This window comes from Oratosquilla oratoria, chromosome 1 (genome assembly GCF_046742065.1).
Source record: "Oratosquilla oratoria isolate Oo_2021 chromosome 1, ASM4674206v1, whole genome shotgun sequence".
In the NCBI taxonomy this organism is placed as follows: domain Eukaryota; kingdom Metazoa; phylum Arthropoda; class Malacostraca; order Stomatopoda; family Squillidae; genus Oratosquilla; species Oratosquilla oratoria.
This window is the reverse complement of record NC_134777.1, coordinates 129,325,104-129,343,679: the sequence shown is the minus strand read 5'-3', so window position 1 is coordinate 129,343,679 and position 18,576 is coordinate 129,325,104. Positions and strand designations below refer to the sequence as shown.

Below are 18,576 nucleotides of genomic sequence, written 5' to 3'. Positions count from 1 at the left end.
GGGTGGTTCATTAAATTCCATGCTGCAAAGTCCTCCAGAGTGCCACCTTGGGGGAGCAGGATGACAAAAAATAAAATAGGCCTACAACTTAAAAAAGTAAAAGTAACTATGGTGCAGGTCTGGTATTACTGACCATTCATACATTAGCAGGAGGTCTGGTGTGCTTCAAGGTCTTGCCACCCTCATCCTTGGCAGAAGATAAGGCAGTGAGGGCAAGACTGGGATTCATAATAGGCAGGAAAACTTCACCCTCTCTTTCTAAAGGTTAACTACACATCACTTTAGGAATACATTTTATTTGCAACACCCAGATATTTACAAAACATCAGAATCAAATTGAAAGAGACCACCGCCCTGCTGATGTGGTTGGTGTGATTGTAGTAGTGAGTGGCAAGTCTATCTTGCCGCTGCTCTTATCTGAGTTGGAAGCAACACCTATTAGGTGCACCATGACAGTTGGCTAAGCTAGATTTCAAAACAGATAGCTTTTTGCCTTAGATGTGCATTTAAGTTACCAGTAACATCAGGGCCCCGACATGGGTAAATACCACCCTGGGGCGAGTCGAAAAGTGCCCCCCCCCCCACATACCACCACTACCTTCCATATCTGATGGTTACTGGCACGATTCACATGTAACATTCATCCACAAAACAACATTTATACCCACATCATTCATACACACAACTCATGATAAATAAATCATCCATTAAAAGTACATTAGGGGGAATTTGCTTTACCTTCTTTTCACCAAAAGTGCCGCCCTGGGGCATTGGCCCCCCCCTGCCCCTCCCCTTGTCAGGGCCCTGTACATTTATATAGTATTTTAATTCTAAAGCACGCCAGAAAAACGACCTTTCCCAAGTGTCCGAAAAGATAATTAGATTTAGTACATAAACTTCAATTGCAGTTCTACATACACTCTCTGAAGAGGTTCTACGCGAACGAAACGTTGGAGTGTTTAGGGTTCCGAGCCTTCCCCTGTGTTTATGTTCTCCATCATCCAAATAATCCATATAAATATATATAAATATATATATATACATATATATATATATATATATATATATAAATATATATATATATATATATATACTCATATTTTCTTTTTGGCTACCCCCAGCCTTTGGTATATGTATGTATGTATAAAACTACATTAGGGGGATTTTGCTTTACTTTCTTTTCACCAAAAGTGTCGCCCCCCCAAAACATGCCGCCCCGGGGCATTGCCCCACCCTGCCTCTCCCCTTGTCGGGGCCCTGGGTAATATATGCAAGGCACTATACATTCTAGTGTGATCATAGTAATATATTGTAAATCATTACTACATTTAATTAATTAACTTCGTTATGTTAAAAAATTCCATTTCTTATTTATCTATTTTTTGGCAATACATCCATTAAAATCCAAGTGAAGAGAACAATCCTGGGAAGTCCAACCACTTCCATTTCCCCACTTTTCAATTAGCCTTTTGCCAGCCTAAGGGCATTGCACACTTTTGCTATGTGAGTTCAGAAGATCATAAGAACATAAGAAAGAAGACTGCAAGACACCATAAGGCATACACTAGGGAGTTCCATGTACATTACCACCTATCATCCCCATCCATAAAATTGTCTAACCTTTTCTTAAAACAACCAATAGTTTCAGCGCTCACTACATGGTTACTTAGTCTATTCCATTTGTAGACCACTCTATTGGTAAACCAGTTCTTGCATATAAATCTAAATTTGTCCCTTTTAAATCCATTACTGCAAGTCCTGCCCTGTTGTTTTAATATAATGACCTTGTCTGCATCACAATTGATTGGCCTGTGGTTTTGCATAGACAATTTATCACCCTTTTTGTAGACAGGAACAATGTTTGCCTGCCCCCAAGAAATAGCTATGAATCCATAGTCTACCAGCTTATCAAAGATTTCTGTTAACTGGTCGCAGATTTCAAATTTACACTCTTTGAGCACTCCCAGAAAAATTTCATCTGGAACCAGAGATTTTGTAGCTAAGTCTATCAATCTGTTTGACTACTACTTCTCTACTAATGTTGACATTAGTCTACTTCACTCATCCCCATTGAAGATCAGGTCACAGTCAGGTACCATATCTAACCTTGTAAATACAATGAGATAAAGCCAAGAAGTTTGGCTCACAGCTGTCCCATATAATGTCTGGTTCAATCGCCAAAGATATAAGAGTGAACATCACCATATTTAATGACCTGCAGAAAAATAGACTTTTTGCCAAAAGTGTTTGGAAATCCATGGGAAGACCTAAGAGCATAGTGAATCTCTCCAACAGGGCATTATCCAACATTGAGACCAAAGTGCTCAGCCTCAGGCTAAAGTTTGCAACTGGCATCCACAGGTAAAACCAGAACATTGATTTGATCATGAAAAGTTACAGATACTATGACAGTGAATTCATGCAAGGCTATACACAAGGGCTGCTGCCCTTAGCTCTCAGCAAACATCCAACCCAACAATACCCAGAAGATACATTCAAACTCTTGAGGTGTTATCCAAAGATCTTCCATAAGGATCACCACCACTGACAAGGGAGGTGGAGTAGGTAGTGGTGATGGACAGCATTGAGTGCACACGGAAGATGGAAGACCTGCTCAGTGATGACAATATGTATCATGAAGTCTCCCAATCAGAAGTAGACAATGTGACGAAGAACTTCACATACAAGGAAAGAAAAACTCTCAAAAGTTCTGATGCAGGGAAGACACTCCTTCACCTATTGCCAAACCTCCCACATACAACTATGATGTATAGTCTACCCATAAAAAGTAATATACCAATGAGACCCATAATGTCAGGGATTGGGAGTGCCCTTCATAGAATAGCAGGGACCAGAAATAATCAAATGCAATTCCTGATTTGTACATTACCTGTGATGTACAAGCCATTTGTTGTCACACTTGTTTGATCAACGGCAAACAAGCTTATAGCATGTGTCATAGACAATGTATGATACTCTTCAGTCATGCAACTATAGACTTCATATGATGTAATTTGTACCACCCAAGACTTGCTTTTAGTAGACTATGGATACCTTAAAATACTGGAACTTCAACTATATTTTCCCAAATGTCTTAATTCAGATAAAAGTATTACACAGGACCAGGGGTAACTAGGTTTAGGGTCAGAAAATGGTATTTTCTAATGAAATACAAACATACATACATACATACATATATATATATATATATATATATATATATATATTTATATATATATATATAAAAACAAATATATATAAATATATATATATATATACATACATATATATCAAAGGGTTTTTCCCCCCTTAAAGGAAGGTAGCTAAAAACAAAGGCATAATATCCACTCCCACCCATTACATCCCCACATACTCCACTCCCATCCACTCCTTTCACTTCCTCTTATCTTGGCTCCTCCTGGATGATAGGTCATCCCTGCATCTCGCCCACTGCCCTGGGTAAGAAGCAGTGTCACAAGACACAGCACATCCACAGCAAGGCTGCTTCATTAAATTGGTGAACCCCCTCTCCATCTCCTCACGCAGGAAAAGAGAAGGAGAAATCCTTTCGGGCTGCATCAAAACATTTTTATACACATATTCCCTCACCCCCTTTCATGCATCACAGCATCATCCATACACAACCATTCTCCATTCACCCCCATCTTCTGTCTTCTCCCATCCTTTCTCAACAGACATTCCCCTCTTTCTCAATGCCACTTTTACCCCATCCATCCATCTCAACCTTGGTCGCCCCCACATGTTCACTCCTTCTACCTCTACCTTCCACACCTTTTTTACTCTTTCTTTACTCATTCTTTCCATGTGTCCAAACTATACCAATACTCTTTCATCAATCCTATCTCCCAACTCCCTTTCCAACCCTATTCTCCTCCTCACCTCATTTCTCACTATCCAGTCTAGTAACTCCTATCATACTTCTTAGGCACCTCATCTCAAACACATTCAAACTCCTCTTCTTATGTTCCATGTTTCTGCCCCATACAGTGCTGTCGGCACAATCACTCCTTCATAAAATCTTCTCTTAGCATCCATTCCCAAATGTCTCTTTCTCATTACACTTTTTAATCCCCCAAGGCATTTACTTTTCTCAATCTACTTTCTATCTCCACCCCCACTCCTCCCTTTCCTGCCACATTTGCACCCAAGTATCTAAGACTATCCACTTCCTTCATTCTCTCTCCCTTAACCCCTTCCATACGGTGACGCCTACGTAGGCGTCGAGGAGCAAGTGGGTACACGAGGATGCCGATGTCAGCGTCTTGATTATATTTATTGTAGTTGTACCTACGTGACCCCCATACTCTGTAAACTGGCTTCATCATATTTTCTATGGTTATCAAAATTCATGGGTGAAAGAGAGAACGATTAATACAGCGGTGACTTTATTTTTATAATGCAAGTATTATGATGCAACATTGTACGTCTGGCAGCTAATGCTGCCTGCGAGATTTTGGCCTGGAGTGAAGTGGTCAAAGGTCAACTGAGAAGGTTTTGGATTTATTTTTTATTTCATGTATGAAAATATAACTTAGAAGTTAGAACACTAAAATGCATGTTTCTAGCATTCTATAGTCTTGATTTTATCCAAATAGCATGATCTTAAAAGTGCCTTATAGCAGACGGACTTTTCCGTGTTGTAGTTACATTTTCCACCTCTAGTATACTGATGACGTAAGAGCTGTTGTTTACATACTCCAACACCTCCAGTTTTCTGCTTTTTATATGAATTTTCATTGAAATGAAGGGCAGTAAGTAGTAGTCTGAAAGTGGAAAATTGATAATAATTTTCAATCACCATGCATGCATTTTACCATTCTCAATTTTAATTCAGCCCCCTGTACCTGAATTACCGTAATGAAATTACATCAAGAGATATTTCAAGTTACATATGTACTTGCCTTCCTTTCATTGTGTTGGTAGGGGGGCAGTTTGTATTTAATGTAGTTGTATTTACCTAGTTGTATTATATGGGAAGGGAGCTATGCTCGTGATGACCCGTCTTTGTATCTTTCAGCATCAAGTTTATTCTTAAAATTGTGAATAGTATTTGCACACACTGTTTTTTCATCTACGTTATTCCATATATCCAGCATTCTGTTTGGGAAGCTATTCTTTTTCCTATCTCTTCTATAGTTGTCCTTTTTGAGTTTCTCTTCATGACCTCTTGTTTTTCCATTGTCTTTTTAGTAAATCTTTTCTGTCAAGGATTTCCATTCCTTTCATGATTCTATATATAGTCAGTAGATCACCTCTTTCTCTTCTTTGCTCTAGTGTTGGTAGTTCTGGTTTCGATAAGCTTTGTTCGTATGTTAATTTGGAAAGAGCTGGTGCCAACTTTGTTGTTGCTCTCTGTATTCTTTCTAGTTTCCTTATATTCTTTTTAGTATTGGGTGTCCATAGTGTCGCTGCATATTCCAGTTTTGGTCTAATCAATGTGACTAATATTTGTGTCTTGGTTTGTGTGCTGGTTTCTCCAATTAAGTTTCAGTGTGTTTGTCCTGGTATGGAATAGAATGGCAGTCTAGGTTATTTTCATAAATTTCTCCTTCCAATTTTTTTTTCTTTCTAGTTTCAATCACCTGTAGTGGGATGGGGGGGGGTTACTTGCCAGTTCAGCTTTCCATATGTCTGTGTCTATATTATCAATTCTGGTTTTGAGGTTTTTATCATTCTGAGACCCTCTAGGTTTAAGTTTAGATTTTTTAAGTATATCAAAGTAGCTTGGCCCAGTAACTTCCTTGTGTTTCAAATACATCTTGAAAAATGAACTTGACTAACTAATAACTAGCTTGTTCCCCCCCATCTCCAATGATGTGTCTGGTGTATAAGAGCTTGTTTTGTATATCTTTAGTGTAAGCTGAGGAAGACCTGATCTCTGCTCTGAATATTATTTTGTATGCCATGTTCTCTATTATCTACAGCCTGTTGAGTTCACTTTTTTTGTGAAGAAGATTGATTCAGTTGAGTGGAGCAGACTGGGGATTGCGACATTTTTCCAGAACACTTTGCCGATGCTGATCTTATTGCAGCTTCTTATTATTATTGAGGCTGATTAGCAAATGAGTTGTTTTGCAGATGATGTAATGTACTCTTTGAGACATTTCCTCTTATTTATTATTTATATTCCTAAATATGTTATGGAGTCCATGACTTTTATTCCACTAATTTCTTTTGGGGACTCTGCTAGATTGTAGGTTAGGATATTGCTCTTTGCTTTGTTTATTCTTAAACCACATTCTTCTCCAATCTCAGTTAGCAATGCGAGTGCTTGTACCGCTTCATCTACAGAATTTGTTAGTAGGAGTCCATCATCAGCAAAGAAGATTGAAGTTATTTGTGTGATGTGGTTTTTGAAGCCTTCTAGATGGAGGTCTAAGTAGTTGATGATCAGGTATGTTATCAATAGGAAAAGTATGGTGGAGCCATTGCATACTTGTCTGATACCATTGGTGATTTGTACTTTGCACATTTCCTCATTATTTATCATTATCTTGGTATCATCTCCTTGGTATATTGGCTATTGTAGATATGATGTCTGGGTGGATGTTTGAATTTTTAGTGCTTTTATGGTTTCCCTTTACTTTCTGACCCAGGGCAGTGGACAGGATGCAGGGATGACCCGTCATCCAGGAGGTGCCAAGATAGGAGGGAGGGAGGAGGGTGGAGGGGAGGGGAATATATGGGAAATGAAATGGGTGGGAATGATTTCTATGCCTTTTTCTTTTTGGCTAACCCCCGTGTAAGGGGGAAAAAGCCTTTGGTATATGTATGGTTTCCCTTCTTACACTGTCAAAGGCCTTGGTGAAATATATTGAAATGATCAGAGTTTTTTTTATTGTAACTTTCTGTGATGCTGTATTGTAGCATGAAAATGTTGTCAGCTATTCTTCTCTTTGGTGTTAGCCATTTTGTGTTTCTAGGTTTTGATTTTGGAGGTGTTTTTCCAGTTTTTCTTTGATAATGCCCATTAGTATTTTGTAAGATGTGTCTGGTAGGGATATTGGTCTGAAGTCCTTGATTTGTGGGGGTTTGTGTTTTTGGGATGAGCTTTATTTTTGAGGTTTTCCAGTTATGAGGTACTGTTTTGCTTGATTACTGAATTGTAGGTTGCAATGAGTTTTGTTGTGGCTTCTCTGTCTATTATTATTTCTTTAAACATTCCAATGCTTAAGCCGTTTGGACCTACTGCTTTACCATTTTTCATTTTTTGTTTAGTTAGCACTTTTGCTGTGATGTCCCCCGAGCTCATAGGTTTGGTACTTGGTTCTTTGATGTTGAAGGTATGGTCATGCTCTCTTAGAATTTCTGGGATGTTGACTGTATGATCTATGTACAGTATGTGGCTATGGCACCTTTTTTTTTTTATTTCTTCTTGGTGTTGTTTTTTTGTAATTGAATTAAACTTCTGGGCTCCAGGCATCTTCAATGAGGTTTGCATGTCATAGGTATATGCCTTTCCAGAAAGTTGTAATTTTCTCTTCTAGTTCTTGTTTATTTATTTTGGTTTTGTTTTCATCATATACTGCTCTGTCACTTGTGGTTTTGTTTGTGCCATATGACCTTAAGCTGTTTATGTGTTTCCATAGCTTTTTCATGTTTTTTTTTCCTTTTTAATTTTGTCTTTTTTTTCTATATAGTGCAGCATTTCCCAAAATGGGGGAATTTCCCCCTAGGGGGAAATTGTAAGTTATCAGGGGGGAAATAATTACACTACCTACTAGCAATAAAAAAATAAATCAGATTGATTTTTTCATGCCTGAGAGTATGCCTGTTATAGATGGGCAATGTAGTTTATTTTGTGACTGTTTATTAGTTTATACATTTTTAAAATAAATTAGTAAATACTCACAGTGTGTCTTGCCACAAAGGGGGAAATCTGGATAGTTAAACTAGTTGTAGGGGGAAATGACAGAAAAAAAGTTTGGGAACCACTGGTATAGTGACTTGCATCAGAATGTAAACAGCCCAAATGACGTCACAGCTGACAGAGCCTTACGAGAACAGCCAAAGACTGATGAAGGAAAAGTTCGTCTGCTACCAATATTTTGATAGGCCTTTTTATCACACTGCATAATAACAAGGATTTATTCTTGCATTATTTTATCAAAAAGTGACTAAGCCATACATCTAGCAAATATTCACCATCTCTTTGAAAACCTTCTCAGTTGACCTTTAATACTCACTTCCAGTCTGCTGCCACTTTCTCCCCTTGTAAAGCTCATCACCTTACTTTTACATACATATACCAAGGGTTTTTTCCCCCTACACAGGGGGTAGCCAAAAAGAAAAAGGCATAGAAACCACTCCCACCCATTCCATTTCCTAAATATTCCACTCCCCTCCACCCTCCTCCCTCCCATCTTGGCACCTCCTGGATGATTTTTACCCACATTAATCTTCAACTTTCCTCTTTTACATGGTAAATACACCAGTAAGCATTAGTAGCATACCAGAAGTTACAAATGAAAAAATAGTTTTGGTTATAGAAAATACATGAAGAAAGCCTCCTGTAGATGATGGCATATCAATAGATCTTCTGAAAGATGCAAAGAAGTTCAGAGCTGTACACATCAGGAAAGCTTTACTTAATCATGGTGCGATGATATGGTGACTTTACTTCAGAAGACCAGAAAATCCAGCTGATTAGTTTGTCATATATATACAAAGAATTTTCCAAGGTTCTTACAAATACACAAGCAACATCTTATATGAAAACCAAGAGAATAAGAATGCTTCAGAAGTGGATACTTCACTAATGACACTTTGTGCGGTAGCCCTGTGGGTACTGTCTTGAACTCATGAGCAGGTAGTCATGAGTTTACTTCCTGGGACCACCTGAGGGCTTGCTCCATTGATTCCTGATTGCCCTGGCCAAGTGGGAAGGCAATCTAATGTCAGCCTTAAAATAAACAGAAGCATGCCTCAACTGACAGGGCTGTACTCTACCAGAGGTTTCTCACTTCCCACTCCATGGGAGTGGGATGATGAGAGTAGTTTTATGGACTTATTCTTCCCATGACCCTAAACCATCCCAATAATCTTTATTAGCTCTATCAAACTACTAGTAAGAAAAAGAAAGAAAAAATGATATATCTACTACATGTAATAAGGTGACATAAAAGGTTTCTCTCCTGTGTGTATCCTCATATGTTTTTGAGATAAGATTTATGCAAGAAAGCTGCATCATACAGGTCACATTAGAAAGGTTTCTCTCCTGTTTGGGCCCTTACATGGTTTTTAAGAGCTTCTTTAAGTGAGAAAGTCCATTACATAGCTCACTGAAAAGGTTTCTCTTGTGTGTGTGTACTCATATGACTTTTAAGATGATCCTTCCTTAAGAAAGCTGCATCACACAGGTTACACTGGAAAGGCTTCTCCCCTGTGTGGATCATGATGTGCCTTTTGAGATCACGTTTATATAAGAAAGCTGTATCGCATAGGTCACATAGGAAAGGTTTCTCTCCTGTGTGAGTCCTTATATGGTTTTTGAGACTACTTTTACGTGCAAAAGCTGCATCACATAGGTTGCACTGGAAAGGTTTCTCTCCTGTGTGTGTCCTCAAATGACTTTTGAGGCGATGCTTCCATAAGAAAGCCACATCACATAGGTCACATTGGAAAGGCTTCTCTCCTGTGTGGGTTTTCAAATGGTTTTTGAGAGTACCTTTAAGAAAGAAAGCTGTACCACATAGATCACACTGAAAAGGCTTCTCTCCTGTGTGAGTCCCCACATGGTTTTTGAGACCACTTTTACGTGAGAAAGCTGCACCACATAGGTCACACTGGAAAGGCTTTTCCCCTGTGTGGGTCCTCATGTGCCTTGTGAAATCACGTTTGTGTGAGAAAGCTGCATCACATAGATCACACTGAAAAGGCTTCTCTCCTGTGTGGGTCCCCACATGGTTTTTGAGACCACTTTTACGTGAGAAAGCTGCATTACATAGGTTACACTGGAAAGGCTTTTCCCCTGTGTGGGTCCTCGTGTGCCTTATGAAATCACGTTTATGTGAGAAAGCTGCATCACATAGGTCACATCTAAAAGGCTTTTCTCCTGTGTGGGCATTCATGTGGCTTTTGAGTGCATTCTTCCATAAGAAAGCCACATCACATAGGTCACATTGGATAGGCTTCTCTCCTGTGTGGGTCTTCAAATGTTTTTTGAGAGTACCTTTAAGTGAGAAAGCTGTACCACATAGACCACACTGAAAAGGCTTCTCTCCTGTGTGAGTCCTCACATGGCTTTTGAGAGTACTTTTACGTGAGAAAGCTGCATCACATATGCCACACTGGAAAGGCTTTTCCCCTGTGTGGTTCCTTATGTGGCTTGTTAGGCCAGCCTGGTGTGAGAAAGCTGCATCACACAGTTCACACTTGAAAGGCTTCTCTCCTGTGTGAGTCCTCAAATGGCTTTTGAGTGTACCCTTCTGTGAGAAAGCTGTATTGCATAGGTCACATTGGAAAGGCTTTTCCCCTGTGTGGGTCCTAATGTGACTTTTGAGGTAAGCCCGGTGTGAGAAAGCTGCATCACATAGCTCACACTTGAAGGGCTTCTCTCCTGTGTGAGTCCTCATATGGCTTTTGAGTGTACACTTTAGTGAAAAAGCTGCACTGCATAGGTCACATTGGAAAGGCTTCTCTCCTGTGTGGGTCCTCATATGGCTTTTGAGTGTACACTTTAGTGAAAAGGCTGTACTGCATAGGTCACATTGGAAACGTTTCTCTCTTGTGTGTGTACTCAAATGTCTTTGAAGATTAGACTTATCTATGAAAGCCATATCGCATAGGTCACACTGGAAAGGTTTTTCCCCTGTGTGGGTCCTGACATGCCTTTTAAGGGCTGACTGTTGTGAGAAAGCTGCATCACATAGGCCACACTTGAAAGGCTTCTCTCCTGTGTGGATCCTCATGTGTTGTTTGAGATCAACTTTACGTGAGAAAGCTCCATTACATGCATCACACTGGAAAGGTTTTTCTCCTGTGTGCATACACATATGAAATGTAAGATGACTCTTCTGTAAGAAAGCTGCATCACACAAGTCACACTTGTAAGGCTTCTCTCCTGTGTGAGTCCTCATGTGGATTTTGAGTCCATCCTTCCTTGAGAAAGCTCTACTGCATTGTTCACACTGAAAAGGCTTCTCTCCTGTGTGAGTCCTCAAATGAATTTTAAGATTATACTTCAGTGAGAAAGCTGTATCACACAGGTTGCACTGGAATGACTTCTCTCCTGTTTGGGTCATTTTATGCTGTCTGAGAAAACTTTTTTCAGAAAGTACCATTACACAAGTCACACTGGAAAGGCATCTATTCCTGTGACATAGTTTACCTTTTGGAATTACTTTCTAATGGGGTCGTCACATGGCATATTTGTGGGATCAATGGGTCCTCCATTCAAAGATGATGGTTAATCAAGTCCTGGAAAAGAGGTATGTGTGTATGCATGTATGTATGTATATATATATATATTCATTTGTGGCAGATGCTGCATACACAAATGCAGAGCTGTTATATCTGATTTCATGTTTTTTCTTTACTGGCTCACAAGTCACATCACAGATTTCACCTGTTTATCAGGTGATGGAATATTTCAAAACATGGTTACAATTCTGAATTCCGTTTATGAAAAGGAAATCCTAATTATTGTATCCAAAATTGTTTGATAAAGAACAGGGTAACAGTTTTTATAATTCTTAATATTATGCATACAAATACAAATAACAGTTCTGGGAAACATTAAATAAAGGGAAGATGATCTCGGTGTAATTACCCTAAGGTGAGCATTGTATTACTACCAGGACACAAGAATGAATACAATCTATTAATCAATAATCCATCTTGGGTCCACTATTGAACATACCCTTTTTCATACTATTCCATTATTTGCATAATTGTGCCAACCTCTGCCACATCACTCCTACAAATTTCTCTATCTCACCCCTCCACTTTCTATCTGGTCTCCCTCTTACACAACTCATCCCCATCTCTTGGCATCCACTCAGTAACACATCTGCACCATTGCCCATTACTTTTTTGTGCTAACTTACCTGCCTGATTCTACTTCCTTTCTTTTACCGCATCCATATTTTTCACTCCAGTCTTCTCTCTCATCCAACTTCCTCTTTTTCTGTCTTTCAGTATTTACCCACCATTGATCTCTCCATTCTCCTCTGTGCATTCAGCTTTGTCTCCATCTATGTCAGTATCCAAGTCTCACATCTGTTGATTAATACTGGAATTATACACTGCTTATAAACTTTGTGTTTCAAACATAGAGACAGAGAGCCTCTCATAATCTTCTCATACTTATCAAACATTTTCCAACCAATAATTATTTTGTAATACTTTTTATTTCATTATCATGATCTTTAGTCATTTTTACCATCTGGCCTATATAGTTATACTCTTAAAAAAAAGCAAAGAGGAAAGCAGATGTGAAATGGGGTAAGATTATGACAGAAAAATTTGAAATAAAAAAATGTTTTGGAAAGGAATTAAAAGAGGAAGAGGAGACGAATCAAGTAGAGAAGAAAAGGTAAAAGGTGCAGATGGAGAGATGATAATGGAAGAGAAGGCAGTGAGGGGTTGGGCAGAGTATTTTAGGGAGTTGCTAAATGTGGAAGGAGGATAGGTAGGGAAAGGTAGTTGCAGTGGGAAGCACTAAGAAAATGACTGTGATGAGTGAGGAAAATGGAGGAGAAATAAGGAAAGATGAAGTGAAAGCAGCTGTTAAGATGATGAGAACAGGTAAGGCACCTGGTCTGGATGGATGCCATGAAGAATGTCTGAAGAAAGGAGGTACAGTTATGGTGGACTGGCTGGTGAAGTTATTTAATGTTTGTTTAAGAGAGGGTAGAGTGCCAGAGGACTGGAGGAGTGCCTGTATAGTCCCGTTTTACAAAGGAAAGGGGGACAAGTGTGAGTGTAGTAGTTTCAGAGGGATCAGCTTGTTGAGTGTAGTTGAGAAGGCTTATGAGAGGGTCTTGATTGGGAGGACTAGGAGAGGAACAGAGGGAGTAATTGGTGAGGAACAGTGTGGTTTTAGGGCAGGTAGGGATTGTGTAGATAAGATTTTTTTTTTTTTTTTAGCTAATTGTATTTTACGGGAAGGGGAGCTATGCTCATGGTGTCCCGTCTTCATATCTCATTTTGTCTAGACTGCTTTTAAATTCGTGTATTGTTTTTGCACACACCACTTTCTCATCTAACTTGTTCCAAACATCTATCACCCTGTGGGGAAAGCTGTTCTTTTTCAGGTCTCTTCTATAACTGTCCTTCTTGATTTTCTTTTTCAGGTCTCTTCTATAACCCAAGACAATTTGGATTTAGACAAGGACGATCATGCGTCACAAACTTAATGCGTTTCTATTCAAGGCTAATAGATGTAATACAAGAAAGAGATGAATGGGCTGCTGAAGTGGATGGAAGACTTCTTACATACATACATACAACAAAGGCTTTTCCCCCTTACAAGGGAAGTAGCCAAAAAGAAAAAGGCATAAAAACCATTCCTACCCATTCCATCCCTAAATACACTCCACTCCCCTCCACACTCTACCCTCCCTCTTATCTTGGCACCTCCTGGATGATGGGTCATCCCTGCACCTTGTCCATGGCCCTGGGTCAGAAGGAGTGTCACAAGACACAGCACATCCACAGCAAGGCCGCTTCATTAAATCAGCGACCCCCCCCTCTCCATCCCCCCATTCAGAAAAGTAGATGGGGAGAAATCACTTCGGGCTGCGTCAATTTTTCTCACACATACAACCTCACCCCCTACCCCCCCACCCATTCCACCTCATGCATCACATCATCCATTTACAACCATTCCCCATTCACCCGTCTTCTGTCCTCTCCCATCCTTCCTCAATAGACATTCCCCTCTTCCCCAAAGCCCCCTTCACCCCATCCATCCATCTCATCCTAGGATGCCCCCTCATGTTCAATCCCTCCACATCTGCCTTCCATACCTCTTATACTAGTCTTTCTTCACTCATTCTTTCCATATGTCCAAACCACCCTAATACTCTTTCATCAACCCTATCTCCCAACTCCCTTTCCATCCCTGCTCTCCTCCTCACCTCCTCATTTCTCACTCTATCCAGCCTAGTAATCCCCATCATACTTCTCAGACACCTCATCTCAAACACATTCAATCTCCTTCTCTCTTATGTTCCATGTTTCTGCCTTGTATAGTGCTGTTGACACAATCACTCCTTCATACAGTCTACTCTTAGTGTCCATTCCCAAATGTCTATTCCTCATTACACTTTTTAATCCACCAAGGTATTTACTCGCTTCTCTCAATCTACATTCTACCTCCACCCCCACTCCACCCTTTCCTGCCACATTTGCACCCAAATATCTAAAACTATCCATTTCCTCCAGCTGCTCTCCCTTAACCTCTTCAGTACGGGCCAAAATCTCGCAGGCAGCATTAGCTGCCAGACGTACGATGTGTCATAATAATACTCGCATCATAAAATATAGTCACCGCTTATATCGATCGTTCTCTCTTTCACCTGTGAATTTTGATAACCATAGAAAATGTGATGAAGACAGTTTAGAGAGTATGTCATTACGCAGGGGCAACTACAATAAATATAATCAAGACGCCGATATGGCAGCCTCGCGTATCCACTTGCTCCTCATGCCGCCTACGTATGCGGCACCGTATGGAAGGGGTTAATGCTCACTTCCAGTCTGCTGCCACTTTCACCCCTTGTACATCTCATCACCTTACTTTTACCCACATTTATCTTCAACTTTCTTCTTTCACACACTCTCCCAAACTCTGTCACCAACTTCCTCAATCCCTCCTCTGATCCTGCTACATGTGCAGTGTCGTCAGCAAACAACAGCTGGCTCACCTCCAACTTTCCTCCATTTTCTTTAAACATCTCCAATCCCTGACCCACCACTCTTGCATTTACCTCTCGCACCACCCCATCCATGTATAAGTTGAACAGCCAAGGTGACATAACACATCCCTGACGAAGTTCCACCTTTACCTCGAACCACTCACTCTCTCCATTCCTAATCCTGACACATACTCTACTACTCTCATAAAAACTCTTGATAGCTCCAAGAAGCTTTCCTCCTATCACATATATCTGCAATACCTCCCACAGTGCCTTCCTGTCTACCCTGTTGTAAGCCTTTTCCAGATCCATAAAAGCCAAAAAAACATCCTTACCTATTCCTATAGCTTTCTCACATATCTGTCTTGCCACAAAGATCTGATCTACACAACCTCTACCTGCCCTAAATCCACACTGCTCCTCACCAATTACTCCCTCTGTTCCTCTTCTAATCCTCTCAATCAAGATCCTTCCATAAGCCTTCCCAACTACACTTAACAAGCTAATCCCTCTGAAACTACTACACTTACACTTGTCCCCTTTTCCCTTGTAGAGTGGAACTATACAGCCTCCGGCACTCTACCCTCTCTTAAACAAACATTAAATAACCTCACCAGCCAGTCCACCATCACTGTACCTCCTTTTTTTAGACATTCTGCATGGCATCCATCCAGACCAGGTGCCTTACCTGCTCTCATCATCTTAACAATTGCCTTCACTTCATCCTTTCTTATTTCTCCTCCATTTTCCTCACTCATCACGGTCATTTTCTTAGCACTTCTCACTGCAACTATCTTTCCCTCCCTATCCTCCTTCACATTTAGCAACTCCCTAAAATAATCTGCCCATCTTCCCCTTACTGCCTTCTTGCATGAAAGAAAAATGAGAGTGGTGATAAGAGACAATCATTCTAATTGGGATGAAATGATTATTGGAGTTCCACAAGGAACAGTTCTGGCCCCAATAATGTTTGCTATATATATTAATGATATGGATAAAGGAACTGAAAGTTATATGAGCTTCTTTGCGGATGATGCAAAATTGTTGAAAAAGTGAACACTGTAGAAGATTGTGAGTCGCTGCAGAGTGATCTCAATAAAGTATGGGAATTAAGTAGAAAGTGGGAGATAGAATTCAATATTAAGAAGCGCAGTATAATAGGATTTGGAAGAAGCAAAAAAAGAATAGTGGGATCATATAAATTGGGAGAGGAAGAAATTAAAAAAGTAGAAAATGAGAAGGACCTGGGAGTCATTATTATGAATAACATGTCCCCTGAGAAACATACAATATAAACAAAATTTTTGGAGGAACTTATAATTTAATAAGATCAATCAAGGTGGCATTTACATACCTGGACGAAGAAATGGTGAAGAGCCTGTCATAAGCCTTTTCCAGATCCATAAAAGCCAAAAAACATCCTTACCTTTTCCTATAGCTTTCTCACATATCTATCTTACCACAAAGATCTGATCTACACAACCCCTACCTGCCCTAAAACCACTGTTCCTCATCAATTACTCCCTCTGTTCCTCTCCTAATCCTCTCAATCAAGACCCTCCCATAAGCCTTCCCAACTACACTCAACAAGCTGATCCCTCTGAAACTACTACACTCACACTTGTCCCCCTTTCCCTTGTAAAGCGGAACTATACAGGCACTCCTCCAGTCCTCTGGCACTCTACTCTCTCTTAAACAAACATTAAATAACCTCACCAGCCAGTCCACCACCACTGTATCTCCTTTCTTCAGACATTCTGCATGGCATCCATCCAGACCAGGTGCCTTACCTGCTCTCATCATCTTAACAGCTGCTTTTACTTCATCTTTCCCTATTTCTCCTACATTTTCCTATCTCATCACGGTCATTTTCTTAGCACTTCCCACTAAACTACCTTTCCTTCCCTCCTCTTTCACATTTAGCAACTCCCTAAAATACTCCGCCCACCTTTCTCTCACTACCTTCTCTTCCATTATCATCTCTCCATCTGCACCTTTTACCTTTTCTTCTCTACTAGATTCACCTCCTCTTCCTCTTTTAATTTCTTCCCAAAACATCTTTTTATTACTTTCAAAATTTTCTGTCATACTCTTACCCCATTTCACATCTGCTCTCCTCTTTGCTTCCTTTATCTTATACTTAACTTCCCTTTTCTTTACTTTGTACCTCTCATACGATTCCCTCGTCCTAATTTGTAGCCAATCTATGAAGGCCTGTTTCTTCTCTTCTACACCCTTTTTTGCTTCCTCATCCCATCACTCACTACCCTTCCTTCTATTTCCTCCCGCCCTCCTTGTTTCACACACCTTATGACTCCGTCCTTGAACCATCCCCATTCCTCCTCCAATCCTAGTTCTACTCTATCCTTCACTCCCTCCCACTCCTCTCTCAGCTTCTTCTTATACTCCTTCTCCTTTTCTTTCTCATTTAAGCGGTTCACTCTAAGTACCTCCCTACCTTCTGCCCTTTTCCTTTCTCCACCTAGTTCTCCTCCATTGTCCTCGCTCATTACTCTCATTTTCTTAGCGCTTCCCACTGCAACTACCTTTCCCTCCCTATCCTCCTTCACATTTAGTAACTCCCTAAAATACTCAGTGAGAGGAAGGTGGGCAGAGTATTTTAGGGAGTTGCTAAATGTGAAGGAGGATAGGGAGGGAAAAGTAGTTGCGGTGGGAAGTGCTAAGAAAATGACCGTGATGAGTGAGGAAAATGGAGGAGAAATAAGAAAGGATGAAGTGAAAGCAGCTGTTAAGATGATGAAACCAGGTAAGGCACCTGGGTTGGATGGATGCCATGCAGAATGTCTGAAGAAAGGAGGTACAGTTATGGTGGACTGGCTGTTGAGGTTATTTAATGTTTGTTTAAGAGAGGGTAGAGTGCCAGAGGACTGGAGGAGTGCCTGTATAGTTCCGCTTTACGAAGGAAAGGGGGAAAAGTGTGAGTGTAGTAGTTACAGAGGGATCAGCTTGTTGAGTGTAGTTGGGAAGGCTTATGGGAGGGTCTTGATTGAGAGGATTAGGAGAGGAACAGAGGGAGTAATTGGTGAGGAACAGTGTGGTTTTAGGACAGGTAGGGGATGTGTAGATCAGATTTTTGTGGTGAGACAGATATGTGAGAAAGCTATAAGAAAAGGTAAGGATGTTTTTTTTGGCTTTTATGGATCTGGAAAAGGCCTACAACAGGGTAGACAGGAAGGCACTGTGGGAGGTACTGCAGATATATGGGATAGGAGGAAAGCTCTTAAGAGCAGTCAAGAGTTTTTATGAGAGTAGTAGAGCTTGCGTTAGGATTAGAAATGGAGAGAGTGAATGGTTTGAGGTATAGGTGGGACTTCGTCAGGGGTGTGTTATGTCGCCCTGGCTGTTCAATCTTTACATGGATGGGGTGGTGTCAGAGGTGAATGCAAGGGTAGTGGGTCAGGGGTTGGAGATGATTAAAGAAAATGGAGAAAAGTGGGAGGTGAGCCAGCTGTTGTTTGCTGATGACACTGTGCTTGTAGCAGGATCAGAGGAGGGATTGAGGAAGTTAGTGACAGAGTTTGAGAAGGTGTGTGAAAGAAGGAAGCTGAAGATAAATGTGGGCAAAAGTAAGGTAATGAGATGTACAAGGGGAGAGAGTGACAGCAGGCTGGAAGTGAGCATTAAGGGTGAAAGACTGGAGGAAATGGATAGTTTTAGATACTTGGGTGTGAAT

The 18,576-nt window shown here is 40.4% G+C and overlaps 1 protein-coding gene across 5 annotated transcripts in view; it reads right to left on the bottom strand.

Annotated features, from left to right (window-relative positions):
- The window catches only part of LOC143026970 (uncharacterized), a 79,853-nt gene that overhangs the window by 37,861 nt on the left and 23,416 nt on the right, over positions 1-18,576 (bottom strand). For 4 of the 5 annotated variants that reach the window (XM_076187790.1, XM_076187781.1, XM_076187773.1 and 1 more), the window contains exons 2-3: positions 12,069-12,240; positions 6,174-11,439 (exon numbers count right to left, since the gene is read on the bottom strand). In XM_076187790.1, coding sequence (XP_076043905.1) covers positions 9,300-11,303 — 2,004 coding nt within the window. In that variant the 5' untranslated portion in view covers positions 11,304-11,439; positions 12,069-12,240 and the 3' untranslated portion in view covers positions 6,174-9,299. Of the gene's footprint in view, positions 1-6,173; positions 11,440-12,068; positions 12,241-18,576 lie in introns of those variants that run through there. The other variant, XR_012966551.1, reaches the window with a different exon arrangement.